The 15,197-nt window shown below is 37.0% G+C and overlaps 1 protein-coding gene across 2 annotated transcripts in view; it reads left to right on the top strand.

Moving 5' to 3' along the window:
* GEMIN5 (gem nuclear organelle associated protein 5) overlaps positions 1-15,097 on the top strand; it is a 45,857-nt gene extending 30,760 nt beyond the window's left edge. For both annotated transcript variants that reach the window (XM_074291883.1, XM_074291884.1), the window contains exons 19-28: positions 3,274-3,369; positions 3,509-3,646; positions 4,491-4,638; positions 8,373-8,492; positions 8,941-9,151; positions 9,894-10,151; positions 10,891-11,053; positions 11,421-11,958; positions 12,938-13,034; positions 13,827-15,097. In XM_074291883.1, the coding sequence (XP_074147984.1) occupies positions 3,274-3,369; positions 3,509-3,646; positions 4,491-4,638; positions 8,373-8,492; positions 8,941-9,151; positions 9,894-10,151; positions 10,891-11,053; positions 11,421-11,958; positions 12,938-13,034; positions 13,827-13,991 (1,934 nt within the window). In that variant the 3' untranslated portion in view covers positions 13,992-15,097. The remainder of the gene's footprint in view (positions 1-3,273; positions 3,370-3,508; positions 3,647-4,490; positions 4,639-8,372; positions 8,493-8,940; positions 9,152-9,893; positions 10,152-10,890; positions 11,054-11,420; positions 11,959-12,937; positions 13,035-13,826) is intronic.
* Positions 15,098-15,197: the final 100 nt, after the last annotated feature.

Raw genomic sequence — 15,197 nt, 5'->3', positions numbered from 1 at the left:
TGGGATTTTAGTTGGGATATAAAGGAAGTCAGTAGTCTGAGCAGAATAGGAAGAGCATTCTAGACATGGCTGCTCTGCAAAATGAAAATGCTCTGAGAGATTTAATATCTTGTTTGTGGAACAGCTAGGAGGCTAATATCTATGAATCAAAGTACAATCAGCGAATAATGTGTAAAAAGATTTGAAAGTTAGGAGGACACAAGATTTTGTATTCTATTCTGGAGGTCAAAGGAAACCTCTGGAGTAGAAAGGTGACACAATCAGACTTGAACTTTAGGAAAATCATTTTATTGGCTGAATGGAGGATGTATTGGGATTGGGGAGACACTTGACACAGGCAAACACACCAGCAAGTTATTACACTAGTCTAGGCATGAGGTGATGAAGGCCTGCAGCAGATTGGTGTTAGTGTCAGAGGAGAGAAGGGTGCATATTTGAGAGATATGACAAAGATTAAATTAATGGCCCTTGGCAACAGCGTGGATAAGGGCTCAAGATACAGGGAAAAATCAAGGATGACTTAGGTTTCAAACCTGAGGGACTAGGAGGATGGAATTGCCTGTGTTTTATTTCTTATAAACATAGAGATGAAAGAAATCTTTGAGGTCATCCTTCCCATGTTCTGATTTTATTCATGAGGAATCTGAGGTTTAGACACACAAACTGAAATAACTACGCTTTTGTCATATTAACTATGTACCAGTCATTGTGCTAAGTGCTTTGTAGTTATCATTTCGTTGTTCCTCACAGAAACTCTGGAAGGTAGGTGCTATTATTATCCCTAGTTAACAATGAGGAAACTGAGTTGTCTCAATATCACACAACTAGTAAATGGCTAAGGCTGGTTTTGAATGCAACTTTTCTTAACTCCAGACCTGGCATCTAGCTGCCCCAGATTATATGTGTAATAGTAGCAGGTATAGTTCAGACTCAATTCTTTTGATTCTATAACTACTGCTGGGTTTTTTTCTGCTGCTGATGTATTGACCCAAAATTTATTAAGTGGAATTGGCTTAAATAACCTGTTTTGGTTTTCTGTTTACAAGTTTCTCTTTGAGAAGTACCTGGTACTGCTCTGTATTACTTTTAAATCAGACACTATATGCATATATGATATATGTATCAAAGTTACTTTTGTCCCTTTTGGCTCGTGCTACTTTTTTGATGTGTGCCAAGAAACTACCAGACATGACAGAAGTGGAAACTCAGTTTGGATCTGAGCAGCTGGCTCCTTTGCTTTTCAGTCAGATGTATTTGGTTGGTGGGGAGGAACTGTAGAACATAATTGCTTTTTCTTTCCTTTGAGATGAACATACTGAGTCCTTTTAAGTGAGTGAGGATGAATGGGTTTGGATTAATGTTAGATTCATGACTTTAATAAATAATTGATCTCTAAATATATGACATTCCCCTAAGGTGAGATGTCTTTGACAGGAGCGTTCTGTTCACACACATACTCAGAAAACTTAACACATTGCTGTTATGGGAGCCACCTGCTAGAGACTGGGGATCTAATTCTGACCAGCAGAATAGATTGTGCCATGTGAAAGGATGATAATGATACAAAGAGACTGAGAGGCAATTGCAGTGAAAATCTCTTAACCTCTGGTTTATTTCATCTCTATACAGAATATATATTTTCTAAGCACATCAAGGTTATTATTGTTTAAAAAAAAAAAAAGGCATGCATTGTTTCGCAAGCAACATCTAGGTCAGTAAATTTGTTTTATGACATCCAGACATATCTCTGACTCTGGGTTATGTCGGTCTTTCCTTGAACCTGTCATCTCTACTCAAAGAGTAAGATAAAGATTGTAATAACAAAACATTACTTTAGTCTCTCGCTAGTGTGCTGTGATTCACAGCCATGGGGCCTGTGATTCACAACTGTGGGGGCTTTGGAGAACCTTGGCAGTTCAGATTCAAGTTCAGGTTCCTCCCTGAATGTTGCAATCCCCTTTAACCTTTTTACAGGCTTTCTGGGTTCCCACACTTAAACATGGTCCTCAACAAGTTATAAGCAATTTTCAGTTTTTATAACTCTATTTATTTATTTTTTTTATTTTATTTTATTTTTATTAATTTTTATAATTATAACATTTTCTTTGACAGTACATATTCATAGGTAATTTTTCCCCTTCTTCCCTCCACCTCCTCCCCTAGATGGCAGACATTCCCATACATATTAAATATAGTATATCCTGGGTACAATATATATGTGCAGAATTGAATTTTGTTGTTGTTGCAAAGGAAGGATTGTATTCGGAAGCTAAAAATAATCTGGGAAGAAAAACAAAACAAAACAGTGCTCACAGTTTATACTCATTTCCCAGTATTCCTTTCTTGGATGTAGCTGATTCTATCCATCATTGATCAATTGGAATTGGATTAGCTCTTCTCTATGTTGAAAATATTCACTTCCATCAGAATACATCCTCATACAGTATCATTGCTGAAGTGTATAATGATCTTCTGGTTCTGCTTGTTTCACTTAGCATCAGTTGATATAAGTCTCTCCAAGCCTCTCTGTATTCCTCCTGTTGGTCATTTCTTACAGAACAATAATATTCCATAACATTCATATACCATAATTTACCCAATCATTCTCCAATTGATGGGCATCCATTCATTTTCCAGTTTCTAGCCACTATGAAAAGGGCTGCCACAAACATTTTGGCACATACAGGTCCCTTTCCCTTCTTTAGTATTTCTTTGGGATATAAGCCCAGGAGTAGCACTGCTGGGTCAAAGGGTATGCACAGTTTGATAACTTTTTGGGCATAATTCCAGATTGTTCTCCATAATAGTTGGATTCATTCACAACTCCACCAACAGTGCATCAGTGTCCCAGTTTTCCTGTATCCTCTCCAACATTCATCATTATTTGTTCCTGTCATCTTAGCCAATCTGACAGGTGTGTAATGATATCTCAGAGTTGTCTTAATTTGCATTTCTCTGATCAATAGTGATTTGGAACACTCTTTCATATGTAACTCTCTTAATTTAAAGGGAAGCACAACCTACATTCAAATTATTATGTGGCATAGGTTAGATGACAACTAAATTTTAGATATCATTATTAATTGCATATTGATCCTCAAAAATTTTAGTTTTCAACTTGGCAAACCTTTTTTGAGCCTCTATCATACACAGGATCAATTTCATTCTTTCCAGTTCTACTAGACAGGGTAATCTCTTTTCTGAGAATGACCTATATAGCAAATCATCATATGATTTTTTTTTTTTTTTTTTTTTTTTTATTCCTACTCACAGAGTTAAATGAGGATTTGGCTATTAATCTAAATGAACGGATTCACTTGGGACTCTTCACAGATAGGACAGCCTTATACAGGATGATCGAGGTAGAAGGTAAGATTTTATAAGCCCTGATTTTAGCCTCCATTGTAATTGCTCTGGTAGACAGAGCTAAGTATATTTGAGGGGTGGTTCTTCTCAATTTCCTTCAATAATATTCAGTTTCTCACTGTTTTTATACTGTTTCAAATAGGAAAAAGTCATTTGGAGAATGGACACCCTGATTTATTTCACCAGTTGATGCTCTGGAAAGGAGATCTAAAAGGAGTTCTCCAGGCTGCTGCAGAAAGAGGGGAATTGACTGATCAGCTGGTAGCTATGGCACCAGTAGGTATGTACATTAATGACTGTCCAGTTTGGGATACTATCTGTGAATATCATATATTTGTAGTACCAGCTGATCTTTATCAGCTGAAAAATCACAAGTTAATATCATCCTTTAATATTAGGCTTTCTCATGAAAAGAACATAAAAGAAATGGGACAGCTGAAAAGGAGGCACCAAAGGCCCATATTTAACTTACTATTTCCAATCTAGGCCTTCCCCCAAATGCGTTTATAAAAGGACTGAATTCAGTCTTAGTCTTCTTGAAGCTTTCCTTGAGTCCTTCCTTCTTTTGCTGAAACATCAACATAATATATTAGAAGTTGTGAATTTATAAACAGAAGACCTGGTTTTAATTCTCAGTGTGGCTGTTGCCGTATGACTTGGGCAAATTATTTGTCCTCTATACTTTACTTTCTTTTCTGTAAATTAAGGGAATTTATGTCTTTACCTCCTCAGATTTCTCATGGCATTTTGCCTTGACACTTCATGCTTATCATTTTCTCCCTTATTTGATAAGTTCCTTGAGAGCAAGAAATGGTATCACATCTATCTTTATATTGACTGTTAAACATTATACATTGCACTTAAGTCAATTAATGTTTATTGAATTGAATTTTAGTGTGGGTGGAAAGGAGCTTAGATAGGAAAATCTGACTTAAGTGGATGTGACAGAAAAGGGAGTCAAAAAGCATCTTTCAAGGTCTTACTATACTATTTTTCTTTTTAGAGAGTCTTTAGGTTAATGATATATTAGATTTTCAGAACAGTACAGAAAAAGAAAAATCGCTGAACAGATTTCTAAACATGTACTGACATGCTTGCTAACCATCCTATCCTTTGCTTTCTAGCGGGCTACCAGATGTGGCTGTGGACAGTGGAAGCCTTTGCCAAACAGCTGTGTTTCCAGGACCAGTATGTCAAGGCTGCCTCGCACCTCCTTTCTATTCATAAGGTGTATGAAGCTGTGGAACTGCTCAAGTCAAACCACTTCTATAGGTCAGCACAGAGACTTTTGTTAATCTTTTGGTGATGAACTCCTTGCCATAGATTCATAGATTTAGAGCTGGAAGGGACCTTACAGGACTCCTATTCTAATATTTTCATGATGTGGATGAAGAAAGTGAAACAAATCCCTCACTTGAGGTCAAACACCTAATAAATGACAGCACTGGGATTTGAAGTCTGTCTGGTAGCATAATTCCAGGTCCAGTGATCCAGAGTTCAGATCCATTCACATCCAAATCAAGTCAGCATAAGGGTTCATTATTTCTCTGATTTCAGCTGTGCTTGTCAGAAAGCATGCAAAGGCAAAATAAGAGCTTCTACCCTCAGTGAGTTCATATTCTGCCATAAGAGGCAGGAGATGGGAAGCATTTATATAGATAACTAAACATAAGGTAATTTGAGGGTTAGGAGAAGAAACCTAACAACCAGGTGGATCAGGAAAAGGTGAGGGATATGCACATAGAAATTGGTACCAGAATCGAGTTTCAAAGGAAATTTAGGATTCTAAGAGGCAGGAATGAGGAGGGAACTCATTCCAGGCAACAAGACAACTTGTATGAAGGCAGATGTAAAGTGCCAAGGTCTAGGGAGAGCAGATAGGCCAGTTGGATTACAGTATATAATTTGTGAAGGGACATAGTAATGTGCCATAAGTAGGTAAGAATCAAACTTAAGAGCTCTAAATGCCAAGATGACAAGTTGGGTAAAAGGAATCACAAAAAGAGTAAAGGAGTGACATATCAGATTTATGCTTTAGGAAGTTTGCTTTGGCATCCTTGTGCAGGATGGATTGAAAAAGAAAAAGACTTGAAGCATTGGGGAATTTATGGCAATAGACAAGACACAAAGTGATCAGGTACTATCCACTTGGTAGAGAGAACACATGCAGAAGAAATATTTTGGAGATAAAAGCAAGTATTGGTCAGTTTGATATAAAAGTAAGGAGAACAATGAGAGATAAGTATAAAGAGTCAAGGATGACTTCTACTGTGTAATTCTAGAAGCAGTAGGGGAGGCATTGGATTTCTTTGAGGAGATCAGAGATATGGGCAGATCTGTGCCTTAGGGATCTCACTGGCTGAAGGATTGGAGAATGTTTTGAAGAGAAGAGAGGCTTGAGGCTGGAAAACAAATTATGAATCTCTAACAGTTATTCAGTCAAGGAAGCCTGGACTAGAGTGGTTGTGAAGTGAATGATACGAAGTGCATGGATGGAAGAGATATTGTGGAGGTAAAATCAAAAAAACTTGTCACCTGGTTGGATGTGGAAGGAGGAAGAATGAGAAACTAACAGTGATTCCCACATTGCAAACATCCTTAACTAGAAAAATGATGGTGCTCTCAGCTAAATTGAAGAAAATTAGGAAGAGGCTTTGGTATGGAAGGAAATGTAATGAGTTCTGTTTTGAACTTATTGAATTTGTCATCCATGTAGAAATGTCTAAATGGGCATTTGCAAATGCAGAACTAGAGCTCAGGAGAGAGAGCTCAGGGAATCATTCCATAGAGCTCCTAATTGAATCTATGAAAATTGATGAAATTACTGAAAAAAGAAACGTTTCCCCTTAGGGTGATATAATGAGAAGGGAATATGGATGGTGGTCCAGCAAAAGAGGCTGAGAAAGAAGAGTCAAGCAGGACCTTGAGAGAGCACTGTCATTATTCAAGAAGAATGATTGCTTGTGTCAAATGCTATAGAGAAGTTTGGAAAGCTAAAACTTGAGAAAAAGGCCATCAGATTTGTTAATTAAATAATCATTGACTAACCTTTGATATTTAAGAATGCATACTCCAGGAACTTTTTTGTTTGTTGAATGAAACAGCAGTGGTATTAAAGACCCATAATTCTGTAAGCACTTTATAATCATAAAGCAATTAAACAACATTGAATAAGAGAGCAATATGGTCAGACATGTTTTGGGAAGATAAATGTGCCAGCTGACTGGTGGATAGACTGGAATAGGAAGAGACTTGAGGTAGAGAGACCAACCAGATATGAGAGATATCTAGGTTGTGAGGTGATGAGAGCCAGCACCAGGGTGATGGCAGTGTCAGAGAAGAGATCAAAGTGGTTTAAGAAGTGATGTGAAGGTAAAATTGGTAGGGCTTGGTAACAGATTGGATATGAGAGATAAAGAAGGGAAACATGACCCCTAGGTCACCAGAGAATAGTAGTGCTAGGAAAGACAGGAAAAAGGAAAGGGTTGAAAAAAATAGAAATAATGGCTTCAATTTGGGACATTGAGCTTCAGGTATCTACAATACATCCAGTTTCAGATGTCTAAAGCTCAATAAATACCATCAATATAGACTCGCATCCAAGATGAACACATTCCCTTTCCTGCAGAATCTACCTTTTATAAAATCTTAGTGCCAGAATAGGTGTTTTTCCCCCTACTCATCAAGTCTTACTGGACAATTCTAGTAGACATTTCTTTATGTCTGTTTGACTTGCCCTTATGAAATACTTGAAATGCATTTGAAATGGAATTTATTTGTACTCTATAAGTGGAGCTGGTTAGATTACCAAATAAAGGAAAAGGCAGCTCAGGACAAGGCCTTGGGGAAGACCAAACTTAATAGAGCAACCTGGATAAAGATTCAGCATAGGAAACTGAGAAGGAATAGTAGGATAGGTAGGAGAACTGGGAGAAGGTAGTGTCATGTGAACCTAGGAAGAAAATTTCAAGAAGGTGATCATAAATTTCAAAGATTACAAAGAGATCAAGAGGAATGAAGATTGAAAAAAGGCCATTTGATTTGGCAGTTCAGAGATCACTTATAGAGAGCTGGGACCGCAATGGTGGAGTAAAATATAGCTAAGCTCTCTGTCCCCTATTCCTAACACCTAAAAACAGGTACAGGAAATTAATTAAGCCAAAGAGAAACTTGCAGTATATTGCTCTGAACCAGGAGAGCCTCCCAACTGGCTATCAGAGGCTGAGACCAATAGCAGTTAATTGAAAACCATACATAAGTCAGGAACTTGCAGAGCTCCAGTCAGGGCGATTAGATCTTGCCCTGAATAGGAACACTTAGGGATCGATGAAAACTTATAGTCCCTATCCTTAGATGTCCCCAAGATCCTGGAATAACACAACTTTTAATACCTCAGGAAAAGAGCAACAGGATTAGCCCAAACATTCCCTACAGAAGTGCACAGAACAAAAGTGCAGCAATTATAGAAATTAAGAAGTTCTTAAATTCAACCACAGAAGAAAGGAGTGATATGGGACCATAACTAGAAGGAATAGCTGGTTTGAGTGAAGTGGATGATTACAGGCAGTAGGAAAGTAGCCAGTAAATAAGAATGAAGTCATTTGTGTCTGTAAAGGGATTTGCCTTAACAAAGACCACCATTTCATTTAAGATAAGGGTAAAGGAGGACATAATGCCAGAAGCTTTGAGTAAGATGAGCACATAGCCTCAGTTTTTTCAATATAAGGCATGGTTCTCAGCTGAGAAGGTAGAAGAACTGTTACTTTTCTGATACCACATCCAGAGGTCTTTTTGCTTTTCATCAATGCCATGAATGAATATCATTTGAAAGAATAAGCCATATTGCCTTATGTTCATAAGTACAAGACAGTGTGGGATATTCCGTTATATGTATATGCATCATCTTTAGCTAGATTTAATATAAGATTTAATATGTTTTTTTTTTTCTTTTTCCTCCCTGCACTCTGTTAAACATAGATACTTATTTTTGTTTCTTCCTACTCTAGGGAAGCCATTGCAATTGCCAAAGCCCGGCTACGACCAGAGGACCCAATACTGAAAGATCTGTACAGTAGTTGGGGAGCAATCTTAGAAAGAGATGGCCATTATGCCATGGCAGCCAAATGGTAAGCACCAAGGACACTAGAAAGAATTCAGAGTTCAAAGCCTATTATGAACACCAACAAAGAGGAGTATATATAAGGGCGAGAACAGCAGTCATTAGAATTGTCCAGTCAGATTTGATGAGTAGGGGAAAAACACCTATTCTGGTATTAAGATTTTTATATAAGGAAGATTTTTGGAGGAAAGGGAATATGTCTGTATTGGGTATAAGTATTGATGGTATTTATTGATCTTTTCCTCTTATTTTCCATTTTCTAAGCTATATTGAGCTATGAAGGAAACAATCCAAGAAAAAGCAGTGTACTTGAGAATACCATGAAGGAAAAATAAGTTTATTAGGGGGGCAGAGTTAGGATTATAGAAATTTATTCCAAAATATATCTAACCCAAGAATTCACTGTTTTTATTATTTCCATATCAATAAATTTTCTTTTTATTCATATGTTATAGCTACTTAGGGGCTACCTCTGCCTATGATGCAGCCAAAGTGCTCGCCAAAAAGGGGGATGTGGCTTCCCTTAGAACAGCTGCAGAGTTGGCCCTTATCGCCGAAGAAAAGGAGCTGTCTTCATCGTTCTCTTTCAGATGTGCTCAAGAACTACTATCAGTCAGGAACTGGGTGGGAGCTCAGGAAGTCCTCCAGCAACAAGAATGTCTGCTAGTGAGTCTATATTTCACTTTTGGCAGAGGATTGAGAAGGCTAAACCCTAAATTTGTAATTCTTTCCTACTGAAATTTCACTGAAATAAAAAATAAGGTGTTTGTGCCCAGTATGACTAAAAATTCAAATTTCACTAAGTTCTTTATGAATTATGCCATGTTCTTGGCCATTATTCCACACTGTGGGCAAGTTATGAAATAGAATAAGCTGCTTTATGAATTCTTCTAACTAAAGTTTTAAATTTATTAAAGTGCTTGCAGTTTGTCCTTAGCTTAGAGTCTAGGACCCATTCCTCCAGGCCAGACCTTTTGTGCTAAAAAGACATCTATGGTAAGAGTTTTATAATTTATCATCTCTGCTTCATTTTTCCCACTGATAAGTTGATTTTTTTTTTTTTTACTATAGTCATAACTCTTGACCATAGCTGCATTTTAGCTGGAAGCTTATCTGTTCCTGTCTGCCTCTTTTTGGAAAGAAGGTAACAGCTAGTTTAATCATTCTGAAATATGTTTCAGCAATTTATTCATTTTTATAACCACTAGTCACAGAGAGCAGAAACCCCACCCCCACACACACAGCACATCACTTTTAGGCTGTAATCATTGTCTTCTCTCCTTCATCACAGAGATCTCTAGAAATATGCGAATATAGTTCCTACAGGATGATCAACAACTGAAAGTTTCTTGATTTCTTTTCCTCTTGCTCTTAAACAAAAGTTCCTTTCTGGTTGGTTGTGTTCTAGGGTCAGCGTTTAGTGTTTTGTCTTCATGAATTACTATCCAAGCACCTAGAGGAAAGACAGCCACCAGAATGGAAAAGTTCCTCCTTCCCTTCCTACCACAGCTGGGCTATCAGAACTGAGAGTTCCTTCATGGAAAAGGTGACCACAGTATGGAAGGGCACATTTGGCTTAGAGACCACTGAACAGTGCCAGACAGCGTTTCAACAGCTACATGGTATCGAATATCCACCTGCCACCGGTCATACCCTTTCCAAACAGGTAACAACTATGTCATTCATAGCTACTGTTTTCACTCAGGAATAATCATTTCTCTATTCTGCCTGTAAACTAGTAGAAAAGCAGTTTATCTACTTCTGAGTTCCATAATTTATTTCTCTAAGTAGAATCATTTTCTTTTAAACAACTCTGAAGTTGGGAGTCTTCTGACTATCCCTCTTTTGCCCCTCATAAGAGTTATGTGTTCTCTGAGTTTGAGTTGCCTTATGTATAAAATGAATTGGTTACATTAAATTATCTCTGTTGTCCCTTCCAATTCTAATGTGCTAATGTTTTGCAGCTTTTACCAAAGAATTAGTAGTTCACTTGGAATTTTCAGAGTGGAATTTAAAACAAACAGATCAGCCAATACCAAAGGTATCTTCTTTGATATCATTAAAGCCAGGTCACTTTCAGATCAGTTTGTGTTCCCATTCAGTTATAAAGAGTTAATAAATTTTGGGGGACCATAAATGATCTGTTAAGTAGGTTGAATAAGACTTAGATCATTAATTAAAATGACCCCTTTGCTTCCAGTCACTGTGCACGTGAATTGCCATACAATTATGAAAGTTTCTCTTGAAGCAAAGTTGGGTCCTTGTTGATAAGCATTATGTTTTGAGAAATTTATAGTCCCAAACTGTCCACAGAGCCCTGTTGGTAGGATATTCCAGTTAAATATTGATAGCATTGTCACTGAAATGGAAAGATAATTAACTGAGACTTTGGCTTCTTGTTCTAGCTTCTGTTCCACATCTCCCATGATCTGACCTTAGCAGTGCTGAGCCAACAGACCGCCTCCTGGCATGAAACTGTCAGAGCTCTTCTTGCAGCTGTAACACGGAGCTATGATTCAGGGAACTTCACTCTCATGCAAGAAATCTGTACTCTCTTTCTTCCTGAAGGCAAGTAGCTTTCCTATCTTCAGGGTCAAATTTCTTCACAACACAGAAAGACCCTTCTGATCGCATTCTTAGTAGTTAATAGCTGATGATGGGAGACAGGGAAGGGCAAAGATCATTTAAAGTCATAAATAATACAAATATTGGTAGATAATGTCCTGTCATCCTTCTTTCCTTGAGGCTTAATCTTAAGGCTTCAGAATTACTGCAGTCTTTCCTTGGAAGATCCTTAAGGTTCCATGGTTGTAAGAATCAAAATGAGAGATCAAGATAATAAAAATTATATAAGAGAAACAAGCCCTCTGGTGCTATTGGACACTTCAGACAAATAAGCAACTGGGAAAGTCATATCTCACTTCTTTTCCCTTAGGCTGTGATCATTTAAGAGAAAAACTGGGAGAAGAGCCACCATTAAAAAGTTTAGAGGCCTTTTTTTCATATGGACAACTCTATGACCTCTGGTGGAACCTGCCCAGGACTCCTCTCATTCAAATACAACATGTGGCAGATCCAGTGCCCTGTAGTAGCACTGCTTCTGGTGATGAGCAAAATGGTCTGTCTGACACCTCCAGTTCAGAAGCCCTTACTCAGAAGCCTGACCCTGAAGCCCTTACTCAGCTGAACAATGTTCTTCCTCAAGTAGCCATACCAAGTACAGCTTTGGAACAAGACCAAAGCAACACAGAGAAAAAACAGCCTGCACTGAGCACATGTGAGGTTCTCATTTCTCAGATGCATGCAGATCTCCAAAGCACCCAGAAAGCTATAACAGAGGTCCAAGAAACATTAGCAGAAATGATCCGCCAGCATCAAAGAAATCAGCTCTGTAAAGCTACAGTGAACAGTAGTGAAGAAGGAGATCCTTCCATGAAGCCTCAGTTGTGTTCTGAAAATGCTGACAGCCAAAGGTATGAAAATAATCTAAAACAAGGTAGTAAGAGAGCTGGATAAAGGCCAAGAGTTTTCTGTTAATTTAAAATTGTTAGGTTTTTGAGTTGGAACAAAAATTTTTAAATGCTTACATACTGACATTTAAAAATTTTAAAGCTTAGAATTCCTATAGGAAGTCATTTACAACTTAATTCATCCTGCTAGCTGCTAACTCCTCCCTAAAGCCAGTCAGTTCCTTTATGTAGGAAAAGGGGGATTGCCACCATAAAGTCAGAAATAAACATTCTCTCTCACTGTCTCATACACACACACACACACACACACACACACACACACACACACACACACACACACAACGTGCAATTGCATTATTTTTATATAGAGAACCAACCTCAAGAACTTTGCAACAAAAGAATAAGTTGTAAGCTGATGTATATATTATATACATCAATTTGAGGAAATGTAGAACAGCTTAAGTGGTAAGAGAGGAAACAGAACAACAAAAAATGAAGTCTGCAGAGCCCATGACAAAGTATGTTTGATTTATTAATGTTCAAATTTTTTGAATGAAATCAAAATCAAATGTTCAATTTATTAAAGTTCAAAAATTTTAACAAAATATCATTAACAACCTAGTATGTTAATTCTTTATTTTAAAAAAATGTAAGCTCCCTCTCATTGTCATAAAGAAGCAAGCAGTCTCAAATAAGGGATCTCTGAAAACTGATGATAGTTTCGTTCTGAAGGGGATCTTATATATACTTTTAGGGCTAGGGAGAATGGAGGAGGGAATTAGAATTTGTCCAGAAGGGGTAAATCTGCATTTTAAAAATAGATATTAAAAAATGGAGCAGGGAGTCTGATGAGCTCATAATAGTTAAATGCTCAAAATGTTAAAAAATATTGGTCTAAAAGAAATCTAAAACTTGTAGGATAAATGGGAAAAAGATGCAGTTACTTGAGCAAATCATGAATGATTCTGTATTCCATTAACAGTAAAGAACAAGTAAACGAACCACTTTCTTTGGCTGAATTAACAAAACGGCTTTCAGAAGCAAATAAGAGATTGGCTGGATTTCCTGAGAGCATTAAGGTAAGATCTATAACCATATTCTTTGCTAAAAAGCTATTTCTTGGGGCAGCTAGATGGCTCAGTAGATAAGAGCACTGCCCCTGAATTTAGGACTTGAGTTCAAAACCAATCTCAGACACTTAACAGTGACTCTGGGCAAGTTACTTAACTCCACTGGCCTCAAAAATAAGTAAACACTATATCTTTACAGTTTAAGTCATATATAGTATTCATTTTCTTAACTTTTTTCATTATTCTATTATCTCATTATCATTAATAATTCATCATTATTTATCTGCAAATGCCATTATTTTGGATACAACTTTGCTCTATGAACAGATTAAATACACAGGCTTACATATTGGTGAATGGCAATTTTGTATACACATAATGGTTGCAAAGCAAGATGGGAAAAGGCCAGATCCAGGTAAAATTACTTAATAATAGGGAAGCACCCTAGACTTGGAATCAAAAGTCTTACATTAGATGTTGAACAAGTCATTCTCTCTCAAACTTTACTTCCCCAACTCTAAAATGACAATAAAAGTTTAACATTACCAGACTCACAAGGTAATTATAAATATCAAATGAGAATCTTTATGTAAAGCACTTTGCAACTGTAAATTACCATGTAAAACTCAATTGTTCATGTAAAAAATAAAACTTCATCTAAACAGTATTCCAAATTTTAAATTCTCTCTTTAGGAGTAATAGGGTTAACTTCTGTAGTTTTTTAAATCCATGTTTTGAATTTACTCCTCTGAGAAGTATTACATATCAATGGCCATCTTGATTTATTATTTTGCCTTTCAGATCTTTCCCTTTCCAGATGTGTTAGAATGTTGTCTTGTCATGCTTCATATTGGATCCCAATGTTCTGGGTATTTGAGTCTGGAGATGCAGCAACAAGCCTTAGAACTCCTTCAAAAATACGGCAAAAGCAAAGTTTACAAAAGTTATCAGATTTTTTGCACGTGAATTTGAAGCCCTTCAACTGAAGACTGTTATCACACCTAGACTGAAACACAGGATATCTTTTCACGTCTGCAGTTTGCTCTTCCCTGGCCTTTATCCCTGAGCTGTGGACACTTCTGAAAGACAGTCCATAAAATAAGGGGCCAGATGCGCTCAGACTAACTGGTCCATAATGGACCCCCAACTCTGCTTGTGAAATTAAAAAGGACTTTCACCTCAACTATCATTTTCTGTTGAGGGAAGAATGATGGCAGGTCAGCAGTTGTTACTCAGAAATCACCCAGCCTTAGCAATCTCAGTGACCTTTGAAACCTGTAGGTTTTACCCAAATAGGAAAAACTTGTGTTTTTTTCTATTGTGATAAATGTGTTACATTCTTAAATACACAGGCTACCTTTAAGTAAAATTTTAAACCATATACTTTGTGAAGATGGGAGTTATTGCCACCCTGCATCCATAGTTTATCTGATCTCTTCTCTTTCTCAACATCCAAATTTGACAGTCAAAATACAGACTGTTTTCCTAAATGTTCTGAGTACAAGTGCTTCTCACACAACTTCCTCCCACCCCAAATGTATAAAATCACATTTTTGATTTCATAGAATTGGCACTTGGCATCTCATTATGGAATAGTCTCATGACATAAAATGCAGCTTTCATACAACAGTAATTTTTCCCCCTTTCAAAGATATCGTCCAATATAGAACAAGTTTATTTAAAACAGTTGCTAAAGGTAGCAATAGGCTCCTCAGTGTCTGTATGATTTGCGTTTATAATAACATGTACGTCTGTTAAAATTAAGTCATACTACAAAATATTTATTTTGGTTGCAATCTATAACTACTTTTGAACTGGTTATTAGAAGAACCTACTATATAAGGATGGCAGTGCTACAGTTTGTCATTTACCTATTAAGAGTTCCATTCTTTTGGCCTTTGTGGGAAGCACTTAGAAAGCTCTAATGAATAGAATTTATAGCACTTTATGTTACTGACAGGATATAGGAGGAAAGAGAATAAAAACAACTATTTTGACCAGATGTGTTCATAAGGTTGAGAGTAGGACTTTGTTTTCTGTATTAAAATAAATAATAGTCTTATTTGGGTTCAGATGATATCTTAACAAAATCATTTGAGTTTACTATGTACTTAATTGACATCATTCTCCTAAGACAGTCAAGCTGAATCATTGCTATATGAGTTACTTCTT

Source organism: Sminthopsis crassicaudata, chromosome 2 (genome assembly GCF_048593235.1).
Source record: "Sminthopsis crassicaudata isolate SCR6 chromosome 2, ASM4859323v1, whole genome shotgun sequence".
NCBI classification, from domain to species: domain Eukaryota; kingdom Metazoa; phylum Chordata; class Mammalia; order Dasyuromorphia; family Dasyuridae; genus Sminthopsis; species Sminthopsis crassicaudata.
The sequence above is the reverse complement of the archived record's forward strand: the minus strand, read 5'-3'. Positions and strand labels throughout refer to the sequence as shown.